The sequence below is a fragment of the Loxodonta africana genome, chromosome 11 (assembly GCF_030014295.1).
Source record: "Loxodonta africana isolate mLoxAfr1 chromosome 11, mLoxAfr1.hap2, whole genome shotgun sequence".
Lineage (NCBI taxonomy): Eukaryota > Metazoa > Chordata > Mammalia > Proboscidea > Elephantidae > Loxodonta > Loxodonta africana.
This window is the reverse complement of record NC_087352.1, coordinates 3,531,384-3,553,922: the sequence shown is the minus strand read 5'-3', so window position 1 is coordinate 3,553,922 and position 22,539 is coordinate 3,531,384. Positions and strand designations below refer to the sequence as shown.

At 52.4% G+C, this 22,539-nt stretch overlaps 2 protein-coding genes across 8 annotated transcripts in view; both read right to left on the bottom strand.

Annotated features, from left to right (window-relative positions):
- ACTN4 (actinin alpha 4) overlaps nt 1-2,008 on the bottom strand; it is a 79,741-nt gene extending 77,733 nt beyond the window's left edge. Inside the window, exon 1 of one of the 4 annotated variants that reach the window (XM_064293612.1) lies at nt 1,816-2,008. In XM_064293612.1, coding sequence (XP_064149682.1) covers nt 1,816-1,977 — 162 coding nt within the window. In that variant the 5' untranslated portion in view covers nt 1,978-2,008. The remainder of the gene's footprint in view (nt 1-1,815) is intronic. The other 3 variants (XM_064293611.1, XM_064293610.1, XM_064293609.1) reach the window with 3 other exon arrangements.
- A 6,138-nt stretch (nt 2,009-8,146) lies between these two features.
- Nucleotides 8,147-21,846, bottom strand: EIF3K (eukaryotic translation initiation factor 3 subunit K). Of its 4 annotated transcripts, XR_010323304.1 has the most exons (9): nt 21,666-21,846; nt 20,352-20,450; nt 19,012-19,132; nt 17,744-17,818; nt 14,986-15,052; nt 14,799-14,876; nt 13,075-13,200; nt 10,165-11,865; nt 8,147-8,214 (listed from the first exon to the last, which is right to left on the bottom strand). XR_010323304.1 is itself a non-coding variant. In XM_003420767.4 (8 exons), the coding sequence occupies exons 1-8, from the start codon at nt 21,722-21,724 to the stop codon at nt 8,183-8,185; spliced, it is 657 nt and encodes a 218-aa protein (XP_003420815.1). In that variant the 5' UTR covers nt 21,725-21,846; the 3' UTR covers nt 8,147-8,182. The 4 variants fall into 4 exon arrangements, 3 of the variants coding, with proteins under 3 accessions (XP_003420815.1, XP_064149677.1, XP_064149676.1); XM_003420767.4 differs by lacking the exon at nt 10,165-11,865; XM_064293607.1 differs by lacking the exons at nt 10,165-11,865; nt 20,352-20,450; nt 21,666-21,846 and adding exons at nt 19,258-19,329; nt 19,421-19,442.
- Between the last annotated feature and the right edge of the window lie 693 nt (nt 21,847-22,539).

Here is a 22,539-nt window from a genome sequence, read left to right as displayed (position 1 = left end):
GTTAAGTGACGCAGCTGCTAACCAAAAGGTCGGCAATTCAATTCGAATCCACTAGCCACTCCTTGGAAACCCTATGGGGCAGTTCTACTCTGTCCTATAAGGTCGCTATGAGTCTGAATCGACTTGTCGGCAATGAGTATCTTTGTAGAGTCACCAAAAGGACCCCTCTGACTCCTTCTTCTCATTTTACAGATGACAGAACAGCATATAAAATCAAGAGTCTTGCCTAAGGCCAAAGAGCTCATTAGGAACAAATCTGGGATGCGAATCCAGATCTCCCAACACACTAAATGCCTCAAACTTCAAGAACCTCCCACCCTCTTCATGCACAACACTTCTGAACAACCCCTCCCAAGCACACACCCACTCAACAGTCTCCTTTCTTTAGCTCTTCTTGCCCGCACTCAAACCCTCTTAGTATCACCTCAGAGCTCCCCACTCTCAGTTACATTGGATTATTCTCCCCACACACCCCAACGCCTCCTCTGGGCTTCCCACTCTACTTCTGATCTCCCTTTCACTACTGTAGGTCCCCGTTAAGCTGATTCCACACCCCAAAGTCCACCTGAAAAAAAAGACCCTGCTGTAGCACGCCCCTCCACCACCTAAAAAAAAAGAACACGATTCTCCCTGGACACCCACCTCTGCCTCCCAAAACTCCTTATTCTCTCTTACAACACATACACACACTCCCGTCCCAGGACTGCTTCTCCAGAAGCCCCCTCCGTTACCCCCAAAATTCCTTTCTCAGCGTATCCATCACACGTTCTCTTCCTAAGAAGGCTTTCGTCTTCCTAAACCAGCCTCCCTCCCAAGATCATCCACCATCCCAGCTCACATCCCTCCCCCCACCAATCTCACCTGTTCCTCCCACACTTTACTACACTTTTCAACCTTCCATCCACTCTTCAGAAACTCCTCCTCAAAACGCCCCAAATTCTCTCCACTATCTCCCTGTGGCTTCCCCAGCCTCCCGTCAATTCCTCTTATTCCTATCTCCCAATTGCCTCCTCTTCCCCTTAGAAGTGGACACCCCCCCCAAAATCTCACCCCATTCAAAAACTTCTTATTCACAGGTCCCCCGCAACATCCATCCCTCTTCAGACGTCCAGTCCCACCAGGCCTTCTTAGTACCCATACCACAGCCTGGCACCCCACACCCTACATCTTTTCACACCCAGCTCTTTCCTGGAAGAGACTCTCATCTTCCCAGCCTCCCCAGGCCTCCCACCCCTCTTCCGACTCCTCCACTATACCTTCCTTGGGACCCCCACCCCAATTCCAGACTTCCAGATTCCCCACTCCCTTCGGAGCTCCTCAACCCAAGGCTTCCACCATTCCTCTTCAGACCCTTCTGCGCTCCAAATACCCCCCTTCATAGCCGAGCTCCTCTTCAGACTCCCAGGCCCCTGATTCCCTTCCCAGACTCTCCTGTGTCTCCTCTCAGTACCCTCAGCCCATTCTCTGAGTCTTCACTTCCCCCTCAGACCCCAGTTCACCTTAAGACTCCCCAGTCATCTCCTCGGTCTCCCCCAATTCCCAGCCCAGACCCTCCAATTCCTTCCTGATTCCTTTTCTTTGGGTTCCCTTGCGCCCTACTCAGCCGCTAATTATTTTTCCGACCCCCAGTTCCTTCCTCGGGCTTTGCAATCCCTTTCAGGACCCCAAATCCCTTCCCAGACCCGCCAATTCCTTCCTACGTCGCCCCATCCCCGTCCGGCTGTTCAAATTCCCTCTCGGGGCCCCCAAGCCCCTGGCCGGCCCGCGGCCCCCTCCCGAGCAGCCCCCATCCCGTCCGGCCCGCGGGCCGCGCACCTTGCGCTGCTGCTTCTCCCAGGCCGGGTCCAGCAGCAGGTCCCGGTCCCAGTCGTCCTCCTGGGCCATGTAGTCGCCCATGCTGCCCCCGCCGCCGGCGCCATTGCCTGCGCTGCTGGGGCCGTACTGGTACGACTGGGTCGCCGCGTGGTAGTCCACCATTCCGCCGCCTCTCGCTCGCCCACCAGCCCGTCCGCTCCCGCCCCTCTGCCTCAGCCGCCGCCGCCGCCGCCGCCGCCTCAGCCGCTTCAGCCCGCCCTCCGCCGGCGCCTGCGCACTGCCCGCCGCGCCTGCGCACCGCGCCGCCGCCGCCGCCGCCGCCCTCCCGCACGCGCGCGCCTGCCCGACCGAAAAGATTACTAAGACCCGCCCCTGAGCGTCCGGCGCCTGCGCAGAAACCACCCCCCGCCCCGCCTCGTCCTCGGAGGGAACTGGGCGCCCCGCCTCTCCCGCGAGACCGCGGCGTTATCCGGGTGTGGGCGGGGCCAGTCGCATGAATGATTCATAAGGTGGGCCTCGCCTACCCGCCCTCCCTTGCGCAGCCGTAGAATGACTCCGCGCTCCGGGATACAGACTCGCCGAGAGCCTGCTGGGTGCGGGTCGTGTTCTACGCATTGGCGCTAAACGAGACAGACAAAACTCCCTGCCTTCATGGAACTACTTTCTAGTGAAGAGAGACTACAAACAAAAAAATGTTACAGTATATAACCCAAAGCCAAAGTATATAGTATATTCGAAAAGGGCCCTGGTGGCGCGATTGTTAAGCGCTCGGCTGCTAACCGAAAGGTCGGTGGTTCAAACCCCACGGGAGAAAGATGTGACGGTCTGCTTCAGTTAAGATGTCAGCCTAGGGAACCCTATGGGGCAGTCCTACGCTATCCTATAGGGTCGCTAGGGGTTGGAATAGACTCCACGGCGGTGGGTTTGGTGTATTCGGAGGTGGTGTTGTGGAGGAGAAATCAAGCATGAGCCGCAATGTAAATAAAGTTATCAGGGTAGGCTTCACGGAGATGGTGGGCATTTGAACGAAGACCTAAAGGACTCAGGAAATGATCACAGGAGTTAGGTTAGATTAAAAAAGGTACTGGCTGACTGGGCAGGTAAAGGATTTTGGGGGCTAGCTTTATCATTCATTCAACAAACATTTATTGAGCCCCTACTATGTGCCACCACCGCCCATCTGCCAGTTTCTCATACTGTAGTGGTTGGCATATTGGCGTGACCCTGGAAGCTATGCCACTGGTATTTCAAATACCAACAGGGCCATCTATGGTGGACAGATTTTAGCAGAGTTTCTAGGCTGAGACAGGCTAGGAAGAAAGGCCTGGTGATCTCCTTCCAAAAATGACCCAGTGAAAATTTTAGGAGTCACAACAGAATATTGTCTGATATGATGCTGAAAGATGAACCCTCCTAGGTTGGAAGGCACTACGTAACAGCTGCAACAATGGACTCCAACATATCAACCATCATAAAGACGACACAGGACCAGGCAACATTTTGTCCTGTTGTACATAAGATCTCCATGAGTCAGAGCCAACTCGACTGCAACTAACAACGACTCAAGTCGGGAAACTGGCCAGCAGGGTAAAAGGAGGGGGTTGTGGCTCAGCCCAACTGCTTGGAGTGAGGGTTAGAAGACATGGCTTCTCCAAGTATGGAAGCTGCAGGGATCCTTCCCCTCCTCTGCCAAAGGCACATGAAGGGATTCAAGGTCAAGCAGAGGAAAGGCACAAGGCCCAGGGAGCAGCCTGCTTTCCCAGAGGATGCCGGGACCTGGCCAAAGATCCAGGAGTGTCAGCTGTTTCCAAAGCTAGACTGGGACTGGGCAGAGCAGGCTCTTCCTATCCACAAGCCCAGGACTTGTGTGCTGGGCCTGGCCTGGTGAGAAAGGCCCTCAGGCCAGGGTCCCTGCCTGTCTGCTCCTGGTGGGCACTGAGAAACCTCCCAGACCAAGGGCAGAGACATGGAGGGATGGCCCCAGACTATGAGGTTTAAATTAAAGATTCCCCTTAATTGCCAGCCTTGAGGCTACTTCCTGGCAGCCAGCCATGGACAGTGTAGTAATAACAGCTGATGTGTCTACTGAAGTTCCCAGGGCCAGCACGCTGGGGGCTCAAAGGAGGCAGGAGGAGACCAGGAGTTCTGAGTGAAGGGACATGGCCAATGGACCCCAAGCAGTTGCTGTTGAGTCGAGTCGATTCTGACCCATGGTGACCCCGTGTGTGTCAGAGTAGAACTGTGCTCTACAGAGTTTTCACTGGCAGTTACCTTTCAGAAGTAGATCATCAGGCCTTTCCTCCAAGGCACCTCTGGGTAGATTCAAATGGCCAGCCTTTTAATTAGTAACTGAGCAGTTAACCATTTGTGTCAGTGGCAGCTTTAGGTTCATCATTTCTGTGTAATCACTTCTTGGAACCCTAGAGACTTAGGTCAGAATTTATTAAGTGCTGCATCTCATTGTTAATTATACTTAGGGCTATCAAAGGGGAGAGGGCTCTGTCCTCACAATGGGAACATGAGCACAGATAACAGGGACATCTAGAGGGACCATGGAGGTGGCTGCAACAGCAGCCCAGACCCCAAGTGAGCAGCGACAGGCAGCCAGCAGGGTAGAATTTGGAGACAGCAATACATTTATGACCTCTCATAGTGTGCCAAGCTCTTCACATCCCTAACTCACAATGAAAGGAAGTGGGTACTATTATGACTTTCCTCACCAATAAAGCTGAGATACACAGAGGCTAATATACCCAAAGGTCACTCAGTGGGCCTTGGAACCCAGATAGAGCCAGGCCTCTAGAGAGGGAATCTTCCTGGAGTTGGGAGTCAGCAATGGGGACAAGACATGATTTCCAAAGGAGAGCTCAAGGCCATTTCCTCTTCCCCTCCAGAGCAGCCACAGTGTCTTAGTTACCTAGTGCTGCTGTAACAGAAATACAAGTAGATAGCTTTAACAAACAGTAATTTATTCTCTCAAAGTCTAGGAGGCTAGAAGTATGAATCCAGGGTGTCCAGAGGAAGGCTTTCTCTATCAGCTCTGGAGGAAGGTCCTTGTCATCAATCTTCCCCTGGACTAGGAGCTTCTCAGCACAGGGACCCCTGGTCCAAAGGATGGGCTCTGCCCCCAATGCTGCTTTCTTGGTGGTATGAGTTTCCTCTATCTTTCTGCTCACTTCTCTCTTTTATATCTCAAAGGAGATTGACTCAAGATATAAACTAATCTTACAGATCAGGTCCTGCCTCATTAACATAACTGCCTCTAATCCTGCCTGGTTAACATCATAGAGGTAAGATTTACAACACAGGAAAATCACATCAGATGACAAAATGGCAATCACACAGTCCTGGGAATCAGGGCCTAGCCAAGTTGGATACACATTTTGGGGAGGCTACAATTCAATCCATGACACATGGCCAGCAGTACAGGTTGTCTCTTACACAAGGGCACCTGCCATGTGGGTGAGTGGGAGTTGTGCCCACCCAAAGAAGGTGCCTTTTGCTAACTGGAACAAACATACAGGTGGTTGGCAACATCCCAGTCCTCCTTCCTTCTACCCGCCTCAGAGCTGGCTCCTTTTCCTCACTGTCCCCAGGGTTTGGACACACCCTCATTCCTGGCCCCTGCTCTGATCTGGAGCCCAGGGCAAAGGGTGCCCTGTCTCGCCCTGGCACCCCAAATAAGGGCAACTGAGCGGGGAGGGCTGGGAAGGCCAAGGGCTCATATGCTGCCCTCACCCTCCTTCCACCAAGTTCATGCACACTGACACCCAGGAACAAAGTCCTCTGTCAGGGGCAGCCACCAAGCCACACTCAGGGCTGAACATCTCCCGTGGCATTGCATTTCCACAATTTTCCAGAGAGGAAGGCACTGTGGTCCTTCCCTTACCACCTGCCCACAGATGAGACCACAGGATGGGTGGCAGGGAGAAGAATAATGTCTGGAATATCTCATGTATAAAACAGGAAGAGTCCCTGGGTGGTAAACATGGTTAACACGCTCAGCTGCTAAACGAAATGTTGGAGCTTTGAGTCCAGCTCAGAGGTACCTCAGAAGAAAGGCCTAGCGACCTACCTCCCAAAGTCAGCCGTTGACAACCGTACGAAGCACAGCTCTACTATGACACACGTGGGGTCGCTGTGAGTTGGAATTGACTGAACGGCAACTGGTAAAATAGGAATAACCAACCCTGCTCAGGATCAGACGACTCGGCCAGAGGCACAAAGGAGGGGAGCAGGCTGGGGATGTGGGGTGGGGAGAGCTGCCTGGCTAAAGGGGCAACTGCTGCAAAGCTCTGGCATCTTTTTGCTTTGGGGGAACACGGGTACTGAGTATCAAGTGAATTACTTAATACTGCCCTCCTAGCCGTAGACTTTGTGACTCCCACACAATGATTGGGTGCGACTGTGTAAATGAAGCACTTGTGGCCCACCAAGAGGATTGGACAGCTTGCTGATAATGCAAATAAGGTGCTTGGAACCCCTGTGGGGGTGACACCATGCAAATAAGGTGTATGGAACCCTAATAAGGGGATTGGTCAGTTTTGCCATTCCACTAGGCTTAAAAGAGAGCCAATCTCAGTGCAGACAGGGACCTGACTACCACCAGGAAGAGATGGAAGCAGAGCACATCCTTTGGACCTGGGGTGCCTGTGCCTAGAACCTCCTAGACCCAGGAGACAGAGTTGTAACACCAGAGATGGTGAGAAGCAGCAGCAGAGGATGACAGCAGAAAAACAAGAGCAGCAGAGGCAGTTAGGAGATGGCACAGTGAGCTTCCCAGACCACGGAGTGAGAAAGCTGAGCGCCTTCAGGCAGGAGGCTTGCCGGTGGAGTGAGGTACCTCTGGACATGTCAGCAGAGCTACGCTTGCTGACCTACACAGCTAGAGAGCTGATGTGCCTTTGGGCCGAGACTTACTGGTGGAGTGGGGTGCCCCCTGGCACTTATTAGCAAAATTAAACAGCCTTGTAACACTTGCCCAAGCAGGGCAGAGGCTGGCCAAAGGGCATAGGGTGAGAGGTGTGCCCACGGGCATGGCTGAGAAGAGGCTGTCCTGATGGAAGAACTGTATCCTGAGTGTTCCTGAACCTGAATCATGTTACTTCCCTAAAAAACCCCACAACTCTGAATATGATCTGTGAGTTCTCAACAAATTATCAAGCCCAGCAGAGTAGAGTGCCGTGAGGGGGATGGCTGGTGTCAGAATTGGTAAAAACAGCAGAGAGTGGAGGCATATCTGACCTCTGCCTCATAGGAATCAGCCTTGCACTGTTGATTTTGATTCTCCAAAAAAAATTTTTTTTTTTTTTTTACCCCTTTGTAAGTTACATGTCAGGCGCCTCCGCCATGCCATTTTTACACCCTTGTTTCAGTTTTCAATTCTCAATTTTCTCGTGAAATCACTCCAAACAAAAGAGTACTGGTACCTAGTTTGCAGCCTTGGCAAAATCCCTACTGAATCTGTAATTAATAACAGCTGATTTTTTGGAAGTAGATCACTAGGCCTTTCTTTTGAGGTACCTCCAATAGGCTAGGCCCTGAATAGAGAACTTTACTGGGAAGAGATCATCAAATGCTCACAACTGGAAGAGGCTGCCATCATTCTCCCTGGGGGAAACAGAGAGAGAGGTGGTGTCACACAACAGGCTAAGTGACAGAGCCAGGATTTGAGGCAGACAGAACCCCTTCCCAACACACACATACAACCTCTGCCAGGTCCACCTAGAGCCTGCTGTGAGGACCATCTCCACAGTACAGCCTCTGCCAGCTCCACCTAGTGCCTGTCTGTGAAGACCATCTCCACTGTACAGCCGCTGCCAGGCCCACCTAGCACCTGTCTGTGAGAACCATCTCCACAGTACAGCCTCTGCCAGGTCCATCTAGTGTCTACGGGGAAGGGCTTCAGGTAGGCCCAACTGCCAAGGCAGAAGTATCTCTCCCTCACCAGGAAACCAGGTGGCTCATTCCTGTTCACCTACTCAAGAAGGCAAAAGAGCCTGGGCCACCCAGCTACAGGGTTGGGCACCTCCGTCCTATTCACACCTTGCTCCTCCTTGCTGACTCATTGCTGCCACCCCAGTTGCCCTTCCTGTGCACAAATTCTTCCCTGCACCCCCACTCACAACCTGACAAGTCAGGAGGGTGGATGGAAGCTCTCCTGGATGGGCACGAGAGGAAGAAAGGTGGCGGAAGGACCGCTAAAGTGGCCCAGCCAGGAGAGAGTTGACTCCAGCACAGGGCTGGGCAGGGCAGAGCCGGGGCCTGCTCCGGGCTCCCTCTGGTGGACGAAGGGCAGAGGCAGGAAGTCAATGAAGAGAATACGCCAGGGTTAAGTCAACAGGGCTTTATTAAAACACCTGTGAAGTTACTGGGACGAGGCCATGATGCTAGACACACCTGTGAAGAGAAGAGAAGACCAGGTCAACGTGGGAGGAATGGGAGACGAACCTCCAGCCACCAACCATGGCAGATCTCAAAGCCCTTCTGGGCCCAGGTCATCGGCACAAAGGCAGTTGGGGCAGTAGTTAAAAGCTAGACTCTGAAGCAAGGAAGCCTAGGTTCAAATCCCAACTCTGCCATTTACCAGCTGGGTGACGCTAGGCAAATTACTTAACATCTCTGTGCATCAGTTTCCCTACCTGTCAAATGGGGATGACAACAGCATCCACCCCATACGATGGCTGTGAGGATTAAACGAAGGGCTTAGAGCAATGCCTGGCACTAAGGAAGTGTTGTTATTATGTTCTATTTGCAGGATACTCGTTAACAACCTGTGTTAAGCAGATGACACAACCTTGCTTGCTGAAAGTGAAGAGGACTTGAAGCACTTACTAATGATCAAAGGCCACAGCCTTCAGTATGGATTACACGTCCCCATAAAGGAAACAGAAGTCCTCACAACTGGACCAATGAGCAACATCATGATAAACAGAGAAAAGATTGACCTTGTCAAGGATTTCATTTTATTTGGATCCACAGTCAGTACCCATGGAAGTAGCACTCAAGAAACCAAAGGACACACTGCATTGGGCAGATCTACTGCAAAAGACCTCTTTGAAGTGTTGAAAAGCGAAGATATCACCTTGAAGACTAAGGTGTGCCTGACCCAAACCATGGTGCTTTCAATCACCTTATGTGCATGTAAAAGCTGAGCAGTGAACAAGGAAGACCGAAGAAGAATTGATGCCTTTGAATTATGGTGTTGGCACAAAATATTGGATATACCATGGACTGCCAAAAGAGTGAACAAATCTGTCTTTGAAGAAGTACAACCAGAATGCTCCATAGACGCAAGGATGGCGAGACTGACTGCATCTTACATACTTTGGACACATTGTCAGGAGGGATCAGTCCCTGGAGAAGGACATCATGCTTGGCAGGGTACAGGGTCAGCAGAAAAGAGGAAGACCTTCAACGAGGTGGACTGACACAGTGGCTGCAACAATGAGTTCAAGCATAACAATAACTGTAAGGATAGCGCAGGACTGGGCGATGTTTCGTTCTGTTGTGCAGGGGGTTGCTGTGAGTTGGAACCAACTTGATGGCACCTAACCACCACCACCAAGCACAAGACTTGGGTCGCCTCATTGCAGAATCCTGCTCAAGGGAGTTCTTACACACAGGGAGTCCCCAACACACAGGGGCTCATCTAACTTGGAGGTGAGGTTCCATTGTCCAGGAGTGCAGATAACTGGCCATTCAGTGCTGTTCCTTAGTCATCTAGTGCCGCTATCACAGAAATACCACAAGTAGATGCTTCAGCAAACAGACTTATTCTCTCCTTGTCTAGGAGGCTGGAAGTCTGAATTCAGGGTGCCAGCTCCAGGGGAAGGGTTTCTCTCTCTGTCAGCTCAAGATGAAGGAACTTGTCATCAATGTTCCCCGTGGTCTAGGAACTTCTCAGTGCAGGGACCTTGGGCTCAAAGGACATACTCCACTCCTGGCTCTTCTTGCTTGGTGGTAATGAGGTTCTTCTCTCTGCTTGCTTCATCTCTTTCATACCTCAAAAGAGATTTACTCAAGATACAATCTAATCCTGTAGACTGAGCCCTCCCTCATTAACAAAACTGCCTCTAATCCTGCCTCATTAGCATCACAGACGTCAGGATTACAACACATAGGAAAGTCACATCAGATCACAAACTGGAGGACAACCCCACAATACTGGGAATCATGGCCTAGCCAAGTTGACAAATATTTTTGGACACAATTCAATCCATAACACTCAACTAAGTACCCAAATCAACTGGTGTGAACTGAGAAGATATGTTGTCCAATCTGTATCTTTAAAATATCAGAATCTCACTCAAGAGGGTGGACAGAAGACCCAGGGCCCAAGGAACTCACCCCTGTGCCTTGGTTCTTCCTGTAAGGCATCCCCTCAGCGAACAGACTGATGAGGCAGCATAAGCTGACTGAGGAGCTATTTCATCCTGTTTCTTACTTGAGCAATCGGTCGAGTCTGTGTTAGCTAAACGTGTATGACGGTGATAGTAACCGTGGTTACCACTTACTAAGCTGTGTAACTTGCTCTTCACAAAGTGTTATACGCGGGTCATCTCACCTCACACAACTCCGTGTTGTTGTTAGGTGCTGTCAAGTTGGTTCTGACTCACAGAGACCCTGTGCACAACAGAACAAAACACTGCCCAATCCCGCGCCACCCTCACAGTTGCTGCCATGCTTAAGCCCACTGTCGCAACCACTGTGTTGATCTACCTCGAGGGTCGTCTTCTTTTTCACTGACTCTCTACTTTATCAAGCATGATGTTTTTCTCCAGGAACTGATCCCTCCTGACAATGTGTCCAAAATATGTGAGACGTGGTCTCCTCATCCTTGCTTCTAAGTAGCATTCTGGCTGTATTTCTTCCAAGATAGATTTGTTCACTCTTTTGGCAGTCCACGGTATATCCAATATTTTGTGCCAACACCATAATTCAAAGGCATCAATTCTTCTTCGGTCTTCCTTATTCACTGCCCAGCTTTTACATGCATATAAGGCGACTGAAAACACCATGGCTTGGGTCAGGCACACCTTAGTCTTCAAGGTGACATCTTTGCTCTTCAACACTTTAAATAAAAAGGTCCTTTTTTTTTTTTTTTGCAGCAGATCAGCCCAGTGCAGTGTGCCCTTTGATTTCTTGACTGCTGCTTCCATGGGTACTGACTGTGGACCCAAGTAAAATGAAATCCTTGACAACTTCAATCTTTTCTTCGTTTATCAGGATGTTGTTTATTGGTCCAGTTGTGAGGACTTTTTTCTTTATATTAAGGTGTAACCCACACAGAAATCTGTGGTCTTTACTCTTCATCAGTAAGTGCTTCAAGACCCCTTCACTTTCAGCAAGCAAGGTTGTGTCATCTGCATACGCAGGTTGTTAACGAGTCTTCCTCCAATCCTGATGCCCCGTTCTTGTTCATACAGTCCAGCTTCTTGGATGCTCAGCATACACAGCAAATAGTATCCGTTTCTTCTGTTCAAACGACTCCCTGTTGAGCCCTGTACAGATTCCTTACGAGGGCAATTAAGTGTTCTGAATGCCCATTCTTCTCACTGTTATCCATAGTTTGTTATGATCCACACAATCGAATGCCTTTGCATGGTCAATAAAACACAGGTAAACATCCTTCTGGTATTCTCTGCTTTCAGCCAGGATCCATCTGACATCAGCAATGATATCCCTGGTTCCACGTCCTCTTCTGAATCCGGCCTGAACTTCTGGCAGTTCCCTGTTATATACTGCTGCAGCTGATTTTGAATGATCTTCAGCAAAATTTTGCTTGCGTGTGATATTAATGATATTATTCAATAATTTCTGTTTAGATGGATCACCTTTCTTGGGAATGGGCATAAATATGGATCTCTTCCAGTGGGTTGGCCAGGAGGCTGTCTTCCACGTTTCTTGGCACAGACGAGTGAGCACCTCCAGCGCTGAATCTGTTGGCTGAAACATCTCAATTGGCGTTCCATCAACTCCTTCAGTGCTGCCCAACTCCGTGAGGTGGATGTTACCGTTAATCAGCAATTTACAATAATGGAACCCATCCTATAGAGTGAAGTGAGCATTAAATAACTAATAAACGGAAAGTACCATACAGTACTCACTACAATTATTGCTGCTGTCATCCCCATTTTTTAAATGAAAAAACTGAGGCACAGAAAAAATCCCAGCTCCAGAGCCCGCAGAGCTAAGTGTTCTGCTGTGTTTCAGTGGGTGCCAGGGCTGAGGCCTGAGAGCCCCCAAGGATGAAAGAGAGACTTCCTGGAATCAGTAAGGGTTGGGGGGTTCCTTACAAGGCCCCTCTAGGCTCCGGGAAGCCTTGTTGAGGGTTGCAAGGCAGGACCTGGGCCTGGAAGTACCAGGGAAGGACACCAAGCACTGTCCATATCCCTCCCTGGCGAGCAGCCCTGTCAAAGGCCAGTGCCCTCTAGAAGGTAAGCATTTCCCAGGCCCCGTGCAAGAAATCTCTACCTGTGTCCTTCGGGCCTCGGTCCTAGTCTCTGTGGAAGGGCGCCTTCCTCCCACCCCCTCAGCCCTGGTCTCTGTGGAGCGGCGCCCTCCTCCCACCCCCTCAGCCCTGGTCTCTGTGGAGCGGCGCCCTCCTCCCACCCCCTCAGCCCTAGTCTCTGTGGAAGGGTGCCTTCCTCCACCCCCTTGGCCCTTGTCTCTATGGAAGGGCGCCTTCCTCCCACCCCCTTAGCCCTGGTCTCTGTGGAAGGGCGCCTTCCTCCCACCCCCTCAGCCCTGGTCTCTGTGGAAGGGTGCCTTCCTCCACCCCCTTGGCCCTTGCCTTTATGGAAGGGCGCCTTCCTCCCACCCCCGCAGCCCTGGTCTCTGTAGAAGGGTGCCTTCCTCCCACCCCCTCGGCCCTGGCCTCTATGGAAGGGTGCCTTCCTCCCACCCCCTCAGCCCTGGTCTCTGTGGAAGGGTGCTTTCCTCCACCCCCTCAGCCCTGGTCTCTGTGGAAGGGCGCCTTCCTCCCACCCCCTCAGCCCTGGCCTCTGTGGAAGGGCGCCTTCCTCCCATCCCCTTGGCCCTGGTCTCTATGGAAGGGTGCCTTCCTCCCACCCCCTCAGCCCTGGCCTCTGTGGAAGGGCGCCGTCCTCCCATCCCCTCAGCCCTGGCCTCTGTGGAAGGGCGCCTTCCTCCCATCCCCTTAGCCCTGGCCTCTATGGAAGGCCGCCTTCCTCCCACCCCCTTGGCCCTGGCCTCTATGGAAGGCTGCCTTCCTCCCACCCCCTCAGCCCCACTCACTGTCAAAGTCAATCTTCTCCACAATATTCTTGGGTTTAATGCTCTCCTCCTGGCTACAGATGAAGATCTGGCCCGACTCGTCAGTGCTCCAGCCGTACTTACTCATCCACACCTTCAGCTGGCTGTCTGCAGGGACATGGGGCAGCACGGGGGCTTCAGTCACCCCGATCCCAACACCCCAGGGAGCCTGGGAGCCAAGGGAATCGAGGCTTCGCCAGGCCAGGGCACCCCTGTTGCCTGACTGCTTCAGACCAGACCAGAAGCCACCTGCATCTTCTCTCCAGGCCACGACAGCCTGACAGGTCCCACTGTGGCCGCCCTGCCCTTCCAGAGCTCGTCTTCCTACCTGCAGCCAGGGGCAGCTTTTTTGTTTTCTCACATTTAACAGCACAGGGATTCTGCTTTCACTTCTTTGTATTTCTCTCCCTTCCCTCCCAGTGAAAATCTTGGCTCCTAACAAGAGTAATGTGTTTACTTGTCTGCTTTTGCCCACAACCCACAAGACATGGTTTCCAAGTTCCAATGCTGTCATTCCCACTGACAATAAGCCTTTGCGTCAAGTTTGAGTATTTCTTCGTAGTTCTTTTTTTGTCCCTGGAAAATATGCTAACGAGAACGTACGGCCAGGCGACTGTGTTCAGTGACTTGAATTAATTCTCTCCTGTACGAGTGTTACCAATTTTGTCAACGCAATTAGAAGATTCGGTTGCTTCTCTTTACTCAATTCTCAGGTTGGTGCTATGCCCCTTTGACTTTGTTGCACTTTTTTATAACGTACAACAGCTACCTAGGAAAAGCCCTTGGTATACTGCTTGACACAAAGTATCTAAATAAAAGCAGTCTTCTGCTAGATTGGGGAAACATCAAATGTTTTGTTATCACAATTTAAAAAGAAAAAATGTCACTTTGGCTACTAAAAAACTACCTGGATCAAATGGCAAAAAAAAAAAAAAAACTTGGGAAGTCTCACCCCCAAGCCCACCCTGCTCCTCCTCATTCCTACCCCGTCTCTTGGGAGTCATCGTTTTCCTCCCTACTTTTTTTTGACAAAAGCAAATACATACACATACGCACATATGAACACGGTACTATTTTTCTTTTTTGGAGAAATCTTTTAATAACGTAAACTCAGTCCTGTCCCTCCTCTGTGGCTCTATCTCACTCCGGTAAAGGACACGGCCGTCAGGAGGCCCCATGCAATCTGGGGGCTCCCCTCCAACCACTGCCCCTCCGACCTCTCCCCCAGCCTCGCCCGCACACTCTGCTCCAGCCCCACTGGCCCTCACTTCCCCAGGAGCACAAGCGGCCCAAAGCACAGCCTCCCTCAGGAGCTCCCCTCTGCACTGCCCCCGGCTGCCTGCCTTGCTTCACGAGGGACCCGCACTCCACGAGGGAATGGCTCCAGTGCTGCCACCTCCTCCTGTCTTGTACACGTACATCCCAGTCTGCTGTCTTGCTACCTCCGTGAGAACCAAGCTGCGTATCCTGTCTTGTCCACTGTGGCGTCCCCACGGCCTAGCACAGTGCCTGGCATTCATGCAGATCAGTGAACGAATAGCCTAAGATATCCCCCGAGGAAGGGACGTCTTATACACACTCTGGTTTCCCTCCTGGACTGGGCCTTCAGTCACACCTGGTGAGGCAGACATGGGCCCATCTGCCACACTGGCCAGGTTAACTGGCCCTGACCACCAGATTTTCTCCTAGATTTACAAGGACCTTACCCGTCAGATCCCCAAGCATCTCGGCCAGCAGCCAGCGGTCAATGTGCTGGTAAGTGATGCCCACCACATGGCAGATAACTGGGGGGTCAGAGACAAAAACAGTGAGGGGCCGCCCCCCTAAGACTCTGCTCCCACTCCCCACCCCGTTCCCTCCCAATAGGGGGGTCGGGCACAGGGAGGGGCTTACATTTTCGGACAGAGTCTTCAAAGCCTGTAATGCCTTCCAAGAGGTCCATGTTTTCATCCAAAGCTTGCTATGAGGGGAAGAAGAATATTCACGATGACGCTAACATTAATTACAACAGCAGCTGATATGCCAGGAGTCACCTCGCGTGCCAGGCACTCTCCTGTCGTAACCCGGACATAACAGTTACTGTGCTCACGCCCATTTTAGAGATTACGAAGCCAAGGCGCGGAGCACCTAAAATGATTTGCCCAAGGTGGTAGAGGTGGGTTTGAACCCTGGCAGGCAGGACACAAAAGAGGGGACAGATACAGATTAGCAAGCCGCACTCAACCACCTCCCCTTGCTCCTGTCTGGCTCAGGGTGAAAGTCAAAGCCCTACCGTGGCCTATGAGACCCACATCACCTGCCTCTGTCACCTGTGAGTGCGTCTCCTCCTACTCGCCCTGCTCCAGCTACATGGCCTCCTCAATACTCCTCCAACAGGCCAGGACGCTCCTGCCTCAGGGCCTTTGCATGGGCTGTTCCTGTGTGGAAGTCCCTTCCCCAATGGCCAGCACCCTCACCTCCTTTAGATCTCTGCTCAGACGTCACCTTCCCAGCAAGGGCTCCCTCCCACACCTGTGAGGGGATGAGGTGGAGCCCACCAGGACACTCTGAAGGCTCAGCCAGTGAGGCAGAAGGAGAAAACCAGGAGAGCAGTAGTCCTGCTTGAATCAAGTGTTCAGGAGCAGAGCATGATCACCCGTCTCAGTGGCGGCCAGCGGGGCAGCTAAGGTGAGGCCTGACTGCTAGCCTTGACAAGGGTGGTTTCAGTGGAATGTGTGGGGGTGGGAAATTAAAGTCTGAATAGAGTGGGTTCAAGCGAGCAGGGAGGGAAGCAGAGACAGCACGGACAACGCACTCCAGTAGCAGAGTGACCAAATGTTCCTGTTTGTCCAAAACTGAAGGGTTTCCTGGGATGTGAGACTTTAAGTTTTAAAACCAGGAGAGTCCCAGGCAAACCAGGACAGGTGGACCCTCTACCCAGGAGTGTGGCCGTAAAGAGATGTAGACAAAAGGGGGAGCTGATCGGGAACGTGGAGGTCAAGGATGCTTTTTACTTTTTAGATAGAACTAACTGCATGTTAGAAACCCTGGTGGCATGGTGGTTAAGTGCTACAGCTGTTAACTAAGAGGCTGGCAGTTCAAATCCGCCAGGCGCTCCTTGGAAACTCTATGGGGCAGTTCTACTCTGCCCTATAGAGTCACTATGAGTCGGAATCGACTCGACAGCAGTGGGTTTGGTCTCTTTTTTTAACCGCATATTAGAGGTGCTTCTATACTGAGAGGAATAGTCCAGAATAAGTGCGATGCTACAGGGGAGTCAGGGAGAGCTCCGAGTGGACCCAGTGTGCTGTGGGTGGCCTTAGACAACCCCTCACCCCTGAGAGAGTAAAGTGTGAGTCAGCTGCAGGTGAGGTGCTGGGATCAGCCATGGGTGGAATGCCAGGACTAGGGGCAGGAGCACACACAAGTTCTGCCTTGACTGCTTCTGTCTTCCCACGAAACAATAAGCCAGACTAAGTTGGCGTGAGTAGAAGGGGAAGAGACAAGAAGGCAGAAAAGATGTCCAGGGCAGCTAGAGGGGGGACAAGCTGGGCCAGGAAGCCAGCCTGCTCAGGGAGCTGAGTGCTGTGGGCTCCAGGAAGCGATGTGCTCCTGGTGGCTGTTTCTCTAGCCGCGTTCATCGTTACCAGGTGGGTGCGGACAGGGTGGGGAAGGAAGCAGGACAGGAGAACATGAACAACAGAGGGCTGGAGCTGCTGGTGCTGATCAAGGTAACAATGGTGGGTTAGGGACCTTCTGCAAGTGAGCTGGGAAGGCAGAAGGAAGCAGTCAGAGGATGGAGACGTTCGAAATCTACAGGAGGAGGAGAGGGACCATTACCAATGAGGACAAATCTAGTGAGGGCAGTAGGCCCACACCCTAGCCAGAGATCAGAATTACCGGAGATAATTTTCAAAATCCCAAAGCCTAGATGACACCCAGGCTCTGTGAGGGCAGAACCCAAGTGTCAGTATTTTTTAAAGCTCCTCCGGGGTTTAACGTGCTGCAAAGAACTGGACGAGAACATGACTATGGGGGTGAGTGTGCCAGGTGGAGGGCTAGAGAGCTGAACAAGAGAGCAAGGAACCAAGAGGTCGATGGTAAAGGATCATCATCTGACTGGGCAGAGTGGCACTGAGTAGGAGCTAGATCCAGGGACTGTGGCTGATACCCACAAAGCCAGTTAGTACGTGATTGTGATCAACGCTGACGGCATGAGCTTCAGGACTGGGGGCTTCGGGCAGGGGAAGGGGGAGATGGCTCTGTGAGTGGCGGGGAGGAACAAAGAGGCGAGGTGGCCAACTGCCCGACTTGGGGGCTGCAGGACAAGGCACAGCCTCAGTGAGGGCCCAGGCTCTGGTCAGAGCAAGAAGGAAGAATATGCAGAGAAAAAGCTAATGGAAGGCTTCTACTTATGACAGATGACAAGTGCCAGAGAGCCCAGATGAAGGATGCAGAGGAGAAGCGAGGGACAGACTCAGCCTTGGCCTCGTGGGCTCTGTGTGAGGAGGATAATGGTCCCACAGGATCACGCACACAATGCAGAGCACAGGGCCCTTCACCACAGAGGCAGCCAATGGTCTGCTCACCACGGCCCAACCCCACTGACCCTGGACCCACCCAGCCTGTCCTGGGACCCACCCAGCCTGTCCTGGGACCCAAAGAAAGTTACCCAGAAGGCCTGGAAGTGGCAGGTCTCCAGCAGGTCTCCGAGGTATAGAATTTGTCGGATCGGCCGCTCTTCTTGCTGGGAGGAGGAAGCGTTAAGGGAAAACGGCCTTGGAGCCTGAAGAGGCTGGTGTTGGGTCCTAAATCATCCCTCCCCACCTAACTTTTCTTCCAAAGGCCCAGAAGAAGTGGGAAACAAACCCCTCTTATTTCTTCTGTGGACACACGCAGGACAGTGTGTGCCCTATTACCGTAACAGCAAGAGATGAGAAATAACGTATGTGTCCACCGAGGAGAGCGATGCAAATAAACTCAGCATATCCATACTCTGGGATCGAGTCACTCACAGCACCGACGAGGGAGAGCTTGCTGAGACACACAATGACATGAAAAAAGCAAGACGCAGACAGTGTGCCTAACATCCAACCGTATGGATAGGGAAAAATACGTGCATATAAACACACATCCGTATTTACATAGCCACAGAATACCCGTGGAGCAGTCCCCAGGAACTACAAACAACTGCTGCCTCATGGGAATGGAGTGCCGCAGCCATGGGACAGGGGAAGGAAGAAGCCTGGCGTTTTCACTGCATATTCCCTTGTATTTTTTTGGTATTCTTTCATGCTTTCCAATTTAGGTGCCATATGCCTTTGTTTTTGAAAGCTATCAAAACAGGGTCCTGTCCCTTGCCCGGGCCCCAGTCGCAGCCCCCATCCTCTCCTGCTTCTTGCCTGGTGGTGCCTCCTCAGCTGAGAACCCTGAGGGGAATCTGTCTAAAGCATTAATCTACCTGTATTGCTGAGCTTTTTAAAGTGTTTTGTGGCTTCCCAGCACCCTTTTTGAGTCTGACCACATTCCAGTTTAAAACCTATGGCAAGCCTAAGCTGAACTTCCTCTGCCATCTCTAAAAGATGGCACCAAGTTGTTCTTTCCCTCCAGGCCTCCCTACATGCTGTTCCGTCTGCCTGGATCGCCCTTTCCGAGCTCTTCACCTAACTCCTCATCTTTCAAAAGTTCTCTCCTCCAGGAAGCTTCCCCTAACCTCCAGAGCAGGGTGAGGTGCCTTCTCTGGCTCCCCAGCCCTGACCACTCTGAGCTATAACTCACAGGGACCCGTCTGTTTCCTCCAATGGACTGTGAGCTACAGGAGGGCAGGCCCTGGCCTAGAGCAGGCACTCAGTGTTTGTGGATGAAGCCACAGCCACATCCCTGGGAGCTCACCTACACCCACCTCCCCTGCAAACCCTGGCCCCAGAGCTGGAAGGATACGTGTGCCTGGTCGATCATACACTTGCACAGCGTGAAGTCGGTGTGGGGGAGGTTGGTGAGGGCCTTCAGCAGGATCTGCGCAGTGACGGTGGTCTGGAAGAAGGCTGGGTTGAACTGGTACCTGAGAAGGGCAGTAAGAGACACAGCAACAGTGGCACCTCCAGGTCCCCGAGATGCACCAGGTACCCATCAGACTGCCCACTGCTTTGGCCACACAAGGCTGTGGAGCTCGGGAGGTGGACATGCCTGGGCTCCACTTCCAACTGCAACACTTTGTGGCTGCATGACCTTCATCTTCCTCAGCCACACGCTCCTGCTCTATAGAGGAGGACAGTTAATACACACCATCGCCCAACGAGGCAGGTATTGTTATAAGTGATTCACGTATGTAAGAGTATACAAGAAGTACCTGGTGCAGTGGTTAAGGATCTAGAGCCAGACTGCCTGGATTTAAACTTCCCGGCTAGGTGACCTCAGATTACGTGTTTTAAATTTTCTGTCCTTCAGTTTCCTCCCTTGCAAATGGGGATAAGAACAACCATACCTCACAGAGACAACAGAGCAATTAAACCAGTTAATACGTACAAAGTATAACACCCAGCTAGCACGTGGTGGGGGCTCACTAAGCAGTGATCCTCACCAGTAACAAACCAAACAATCCCACAATTTCAAACATCGTCATCCCAGTTTCACAGATGAAAAACCCGAGGCTGCATAATCTGCGAAGATTACCCAGTTGGTCGTGTGTCAAAGAAAATACTTGAGAGAAGTACTCAAATGCCCATCGACAGGAGAATGGGGAATTAGAATGGAGTCACACACCTTACAGCAACAACAAACTGCTGCTACAAAAAACTGGATGGCACTCACAGATCCACCACTGAGCAGACGCCAGACGCAGGACTCCACGTGTGCAAACTTCAGATGCAAACCTGAGCGGAGCCAGTCAAGACGCAGGCACGTGTGGTAAACTATCACATAAAGCCTTGCTGCCAGAGCGAAGAGGAGTTGCCAAAATGGGGTGGGGGGGTGAGGTGGTCGGCACAGAGCATGTAGGCAGAGAGCTCCCGGGGCACTAGCGACACCTGACGTTGCTGTATGGATGGCGACTGCGTGAGTGCCTGTTTACAGTTCCTTGTTACCTTGCACATTCATCTTCTGTACTACTATCCTATACACATGCTTCCAATTGGTTTTTTAAAACTCAGCTTCCTTGATTTCCTGGTCTTGCATATCAAGAGAAGCCACATCCTGCAGGCTAACTTCCCAGTCCTCCCCACGTTGAAAGTAGCACCCTGCTGGCTGCTGGCATAGGGATGGGGGCGGGGGCAGATACTCACAGCTTCAGGACAGCGAGGTTAGCTTCCAGGTCATAGGCATTCTCCTTGGCCTGCGTCTCCACATAGCGCTCCAGGGTGGCCAAGTTCTCAGGATTATACCTAGAGGAGGAAGAAAATGGGTAAACAGAAAGGAGACAGGAGCTGAGCCCACTTTACGAGGCCAGGGGGCCACTATGACCTGCTCCTCCCTCCCTTCCTTCCCTCTAAATCTGGCACGGGACACTTGTCCTGCCCCAATCTTGAATCAGCTCCATAATCTCTAATAAAATCTCTCCACATACCAGACCTCTCACCCAAGCTCCAGTCCCACTGGAGCCCTGGGTCTTGTCCTAGATGCCTCCACCACCTTGCAGCCTGTATACCTGGCCCCTTAAACACCTCTGCCACCCAACCCCTTAGCCTCTCTCCAGGCTCCCACCCTGGTTCAGTCCCATCCTTTCCTGTCTGGGTCCCTTCATAGCCTTTCACTGGTCTTCCACCTTTCTCCAGACTCCTCCCGCCACCGCCCCCCATCCACACAATAGAGAAGTCTTTCTAAAGCATAAACGTGACCACGTCCCTCTCCTGCTTAAAATCATTCCATGGCTCCCCAGTGCCCTCCCTCCATGATGTGGGCCCTAAGCTCATTTCCTCTCAAAGCATTTGTCCATAGTGTTTCTTCTGCCCAGAACTCCTTTCTTCCTTTTCTTGCCCAGTTCAAGTCTTCCCATTATCTTTCTTCACCTGTCTCATTCTCACTTGTCTTTCAGGTCTTAATCTAGACTTCACCACCTTCAAAAAGCCTCCCTTGGCCCAAGCTAGATCAGGTGTCTCCCCTACCTCAGGCTTCCAGAGCCCCCTATATTTCCCCATTCCATTCCGAACCCCCTGCGTGTGCCTCCCCCATCCCAGCCTAACCATTCCCGCGTATCACTCTTATCGCCTCTGGACTGGGAACTTCGTGAAAGCACGGTCTGCAGCTATCTTGGTCAATTCTAAGCCCCAGCATCGCCCAGCACTGACAGAGTCGGTACCAGTGACCAGTGAGTGACATGAGCGGCCAAAAAAGGCGAGGCCGAGGCACTGACACAGTGAGAAACTGAGGAACAGAAACAGAGGGAGAGCAAGTGATAAACAAGGTTCTCTCCTGCCTCTAGACCTCTGCAGTGCTGTCTCCTTAGACATTTCCTCCTCCAGAACGAGACTTCCACATGGAGAATGACAGAGACCCCAGCCCAGAACAGCCACGGGACCCTGACTACCCTTCGATGTCTCCGGAAAGCCCTCTCCTCCACCCCGCTTGGCCAGAAGCGCTCCCCCCAACGGGACTCAGACCTGTCGATACCCTTGAGCAACTTGCCCACGTTCGCTCTCATCTGCTCAAACATTGCCATGGCCACCGGCGCCCCCACACCCGGGCTGGAGTAGCAGACCGCGCCGGCACGGGGCCCTCGAACACCGGAAGCGGAAGGGGTGATGGAAGAAGAAATACGTCGTTGTTATCGTCCGGCCCCGGGAGGTGACTCTTGCAGCGGCAGCAGTCACGCTTTCCGGCTACCACGTGACTTCTTCCCAGCAGGCGCAAACGGCGCGTGCGCACTCGCTCCATCTGAGCAGGCCCAACGGAGTGAGAAAAAGCTCAGTCTACCGCGATGCGCAGGCGTCTTTTCGGGGCGAGGGGCGGGGTTAAGCTTTTCCCGGGCCTCGCGTTCCTAGTCTCAGGACACCGGCCTGTGTGCCCGCGAACTCTCCGGGCGAGAGTCTGAGCACTAATGGCATACACACTCGTCCTCTTGCACGCGGCTGTGAACTCATACTTGTGCGGGAATGCACGTAGTAGCCCTTCCCTCGGGCCATGGCCAAGTCCCGAGGGGTGTGCTCTCTGAGGTTCTGCCCTCCCCCCTTCCCTCCACCTCCGTCCCAGACGTGGCCGCTAGAGGCAGAATCCTGAGCTCTCCAGTTTCAAGTCCTGGACCGTGGTCCCCATCCTTCATGGCAGCTCCACGGGAAGAAGTTCGCAGGGCTTGAGTAAGGGGCTCCTGGACCCGCTGCATCTTCCCAGTCCCCATTAAGCCCCAGGCTTCGGAGCGAAGGCGAGCAGCCGCAAATGTGCGATCAAGAGCTATGTGTATACAGGCTGCACGCTACAGGCGTGAGCGCACAGACGTGTGTTTCATGTGTTCTGGGTACATGCACGTTTGTGCACACG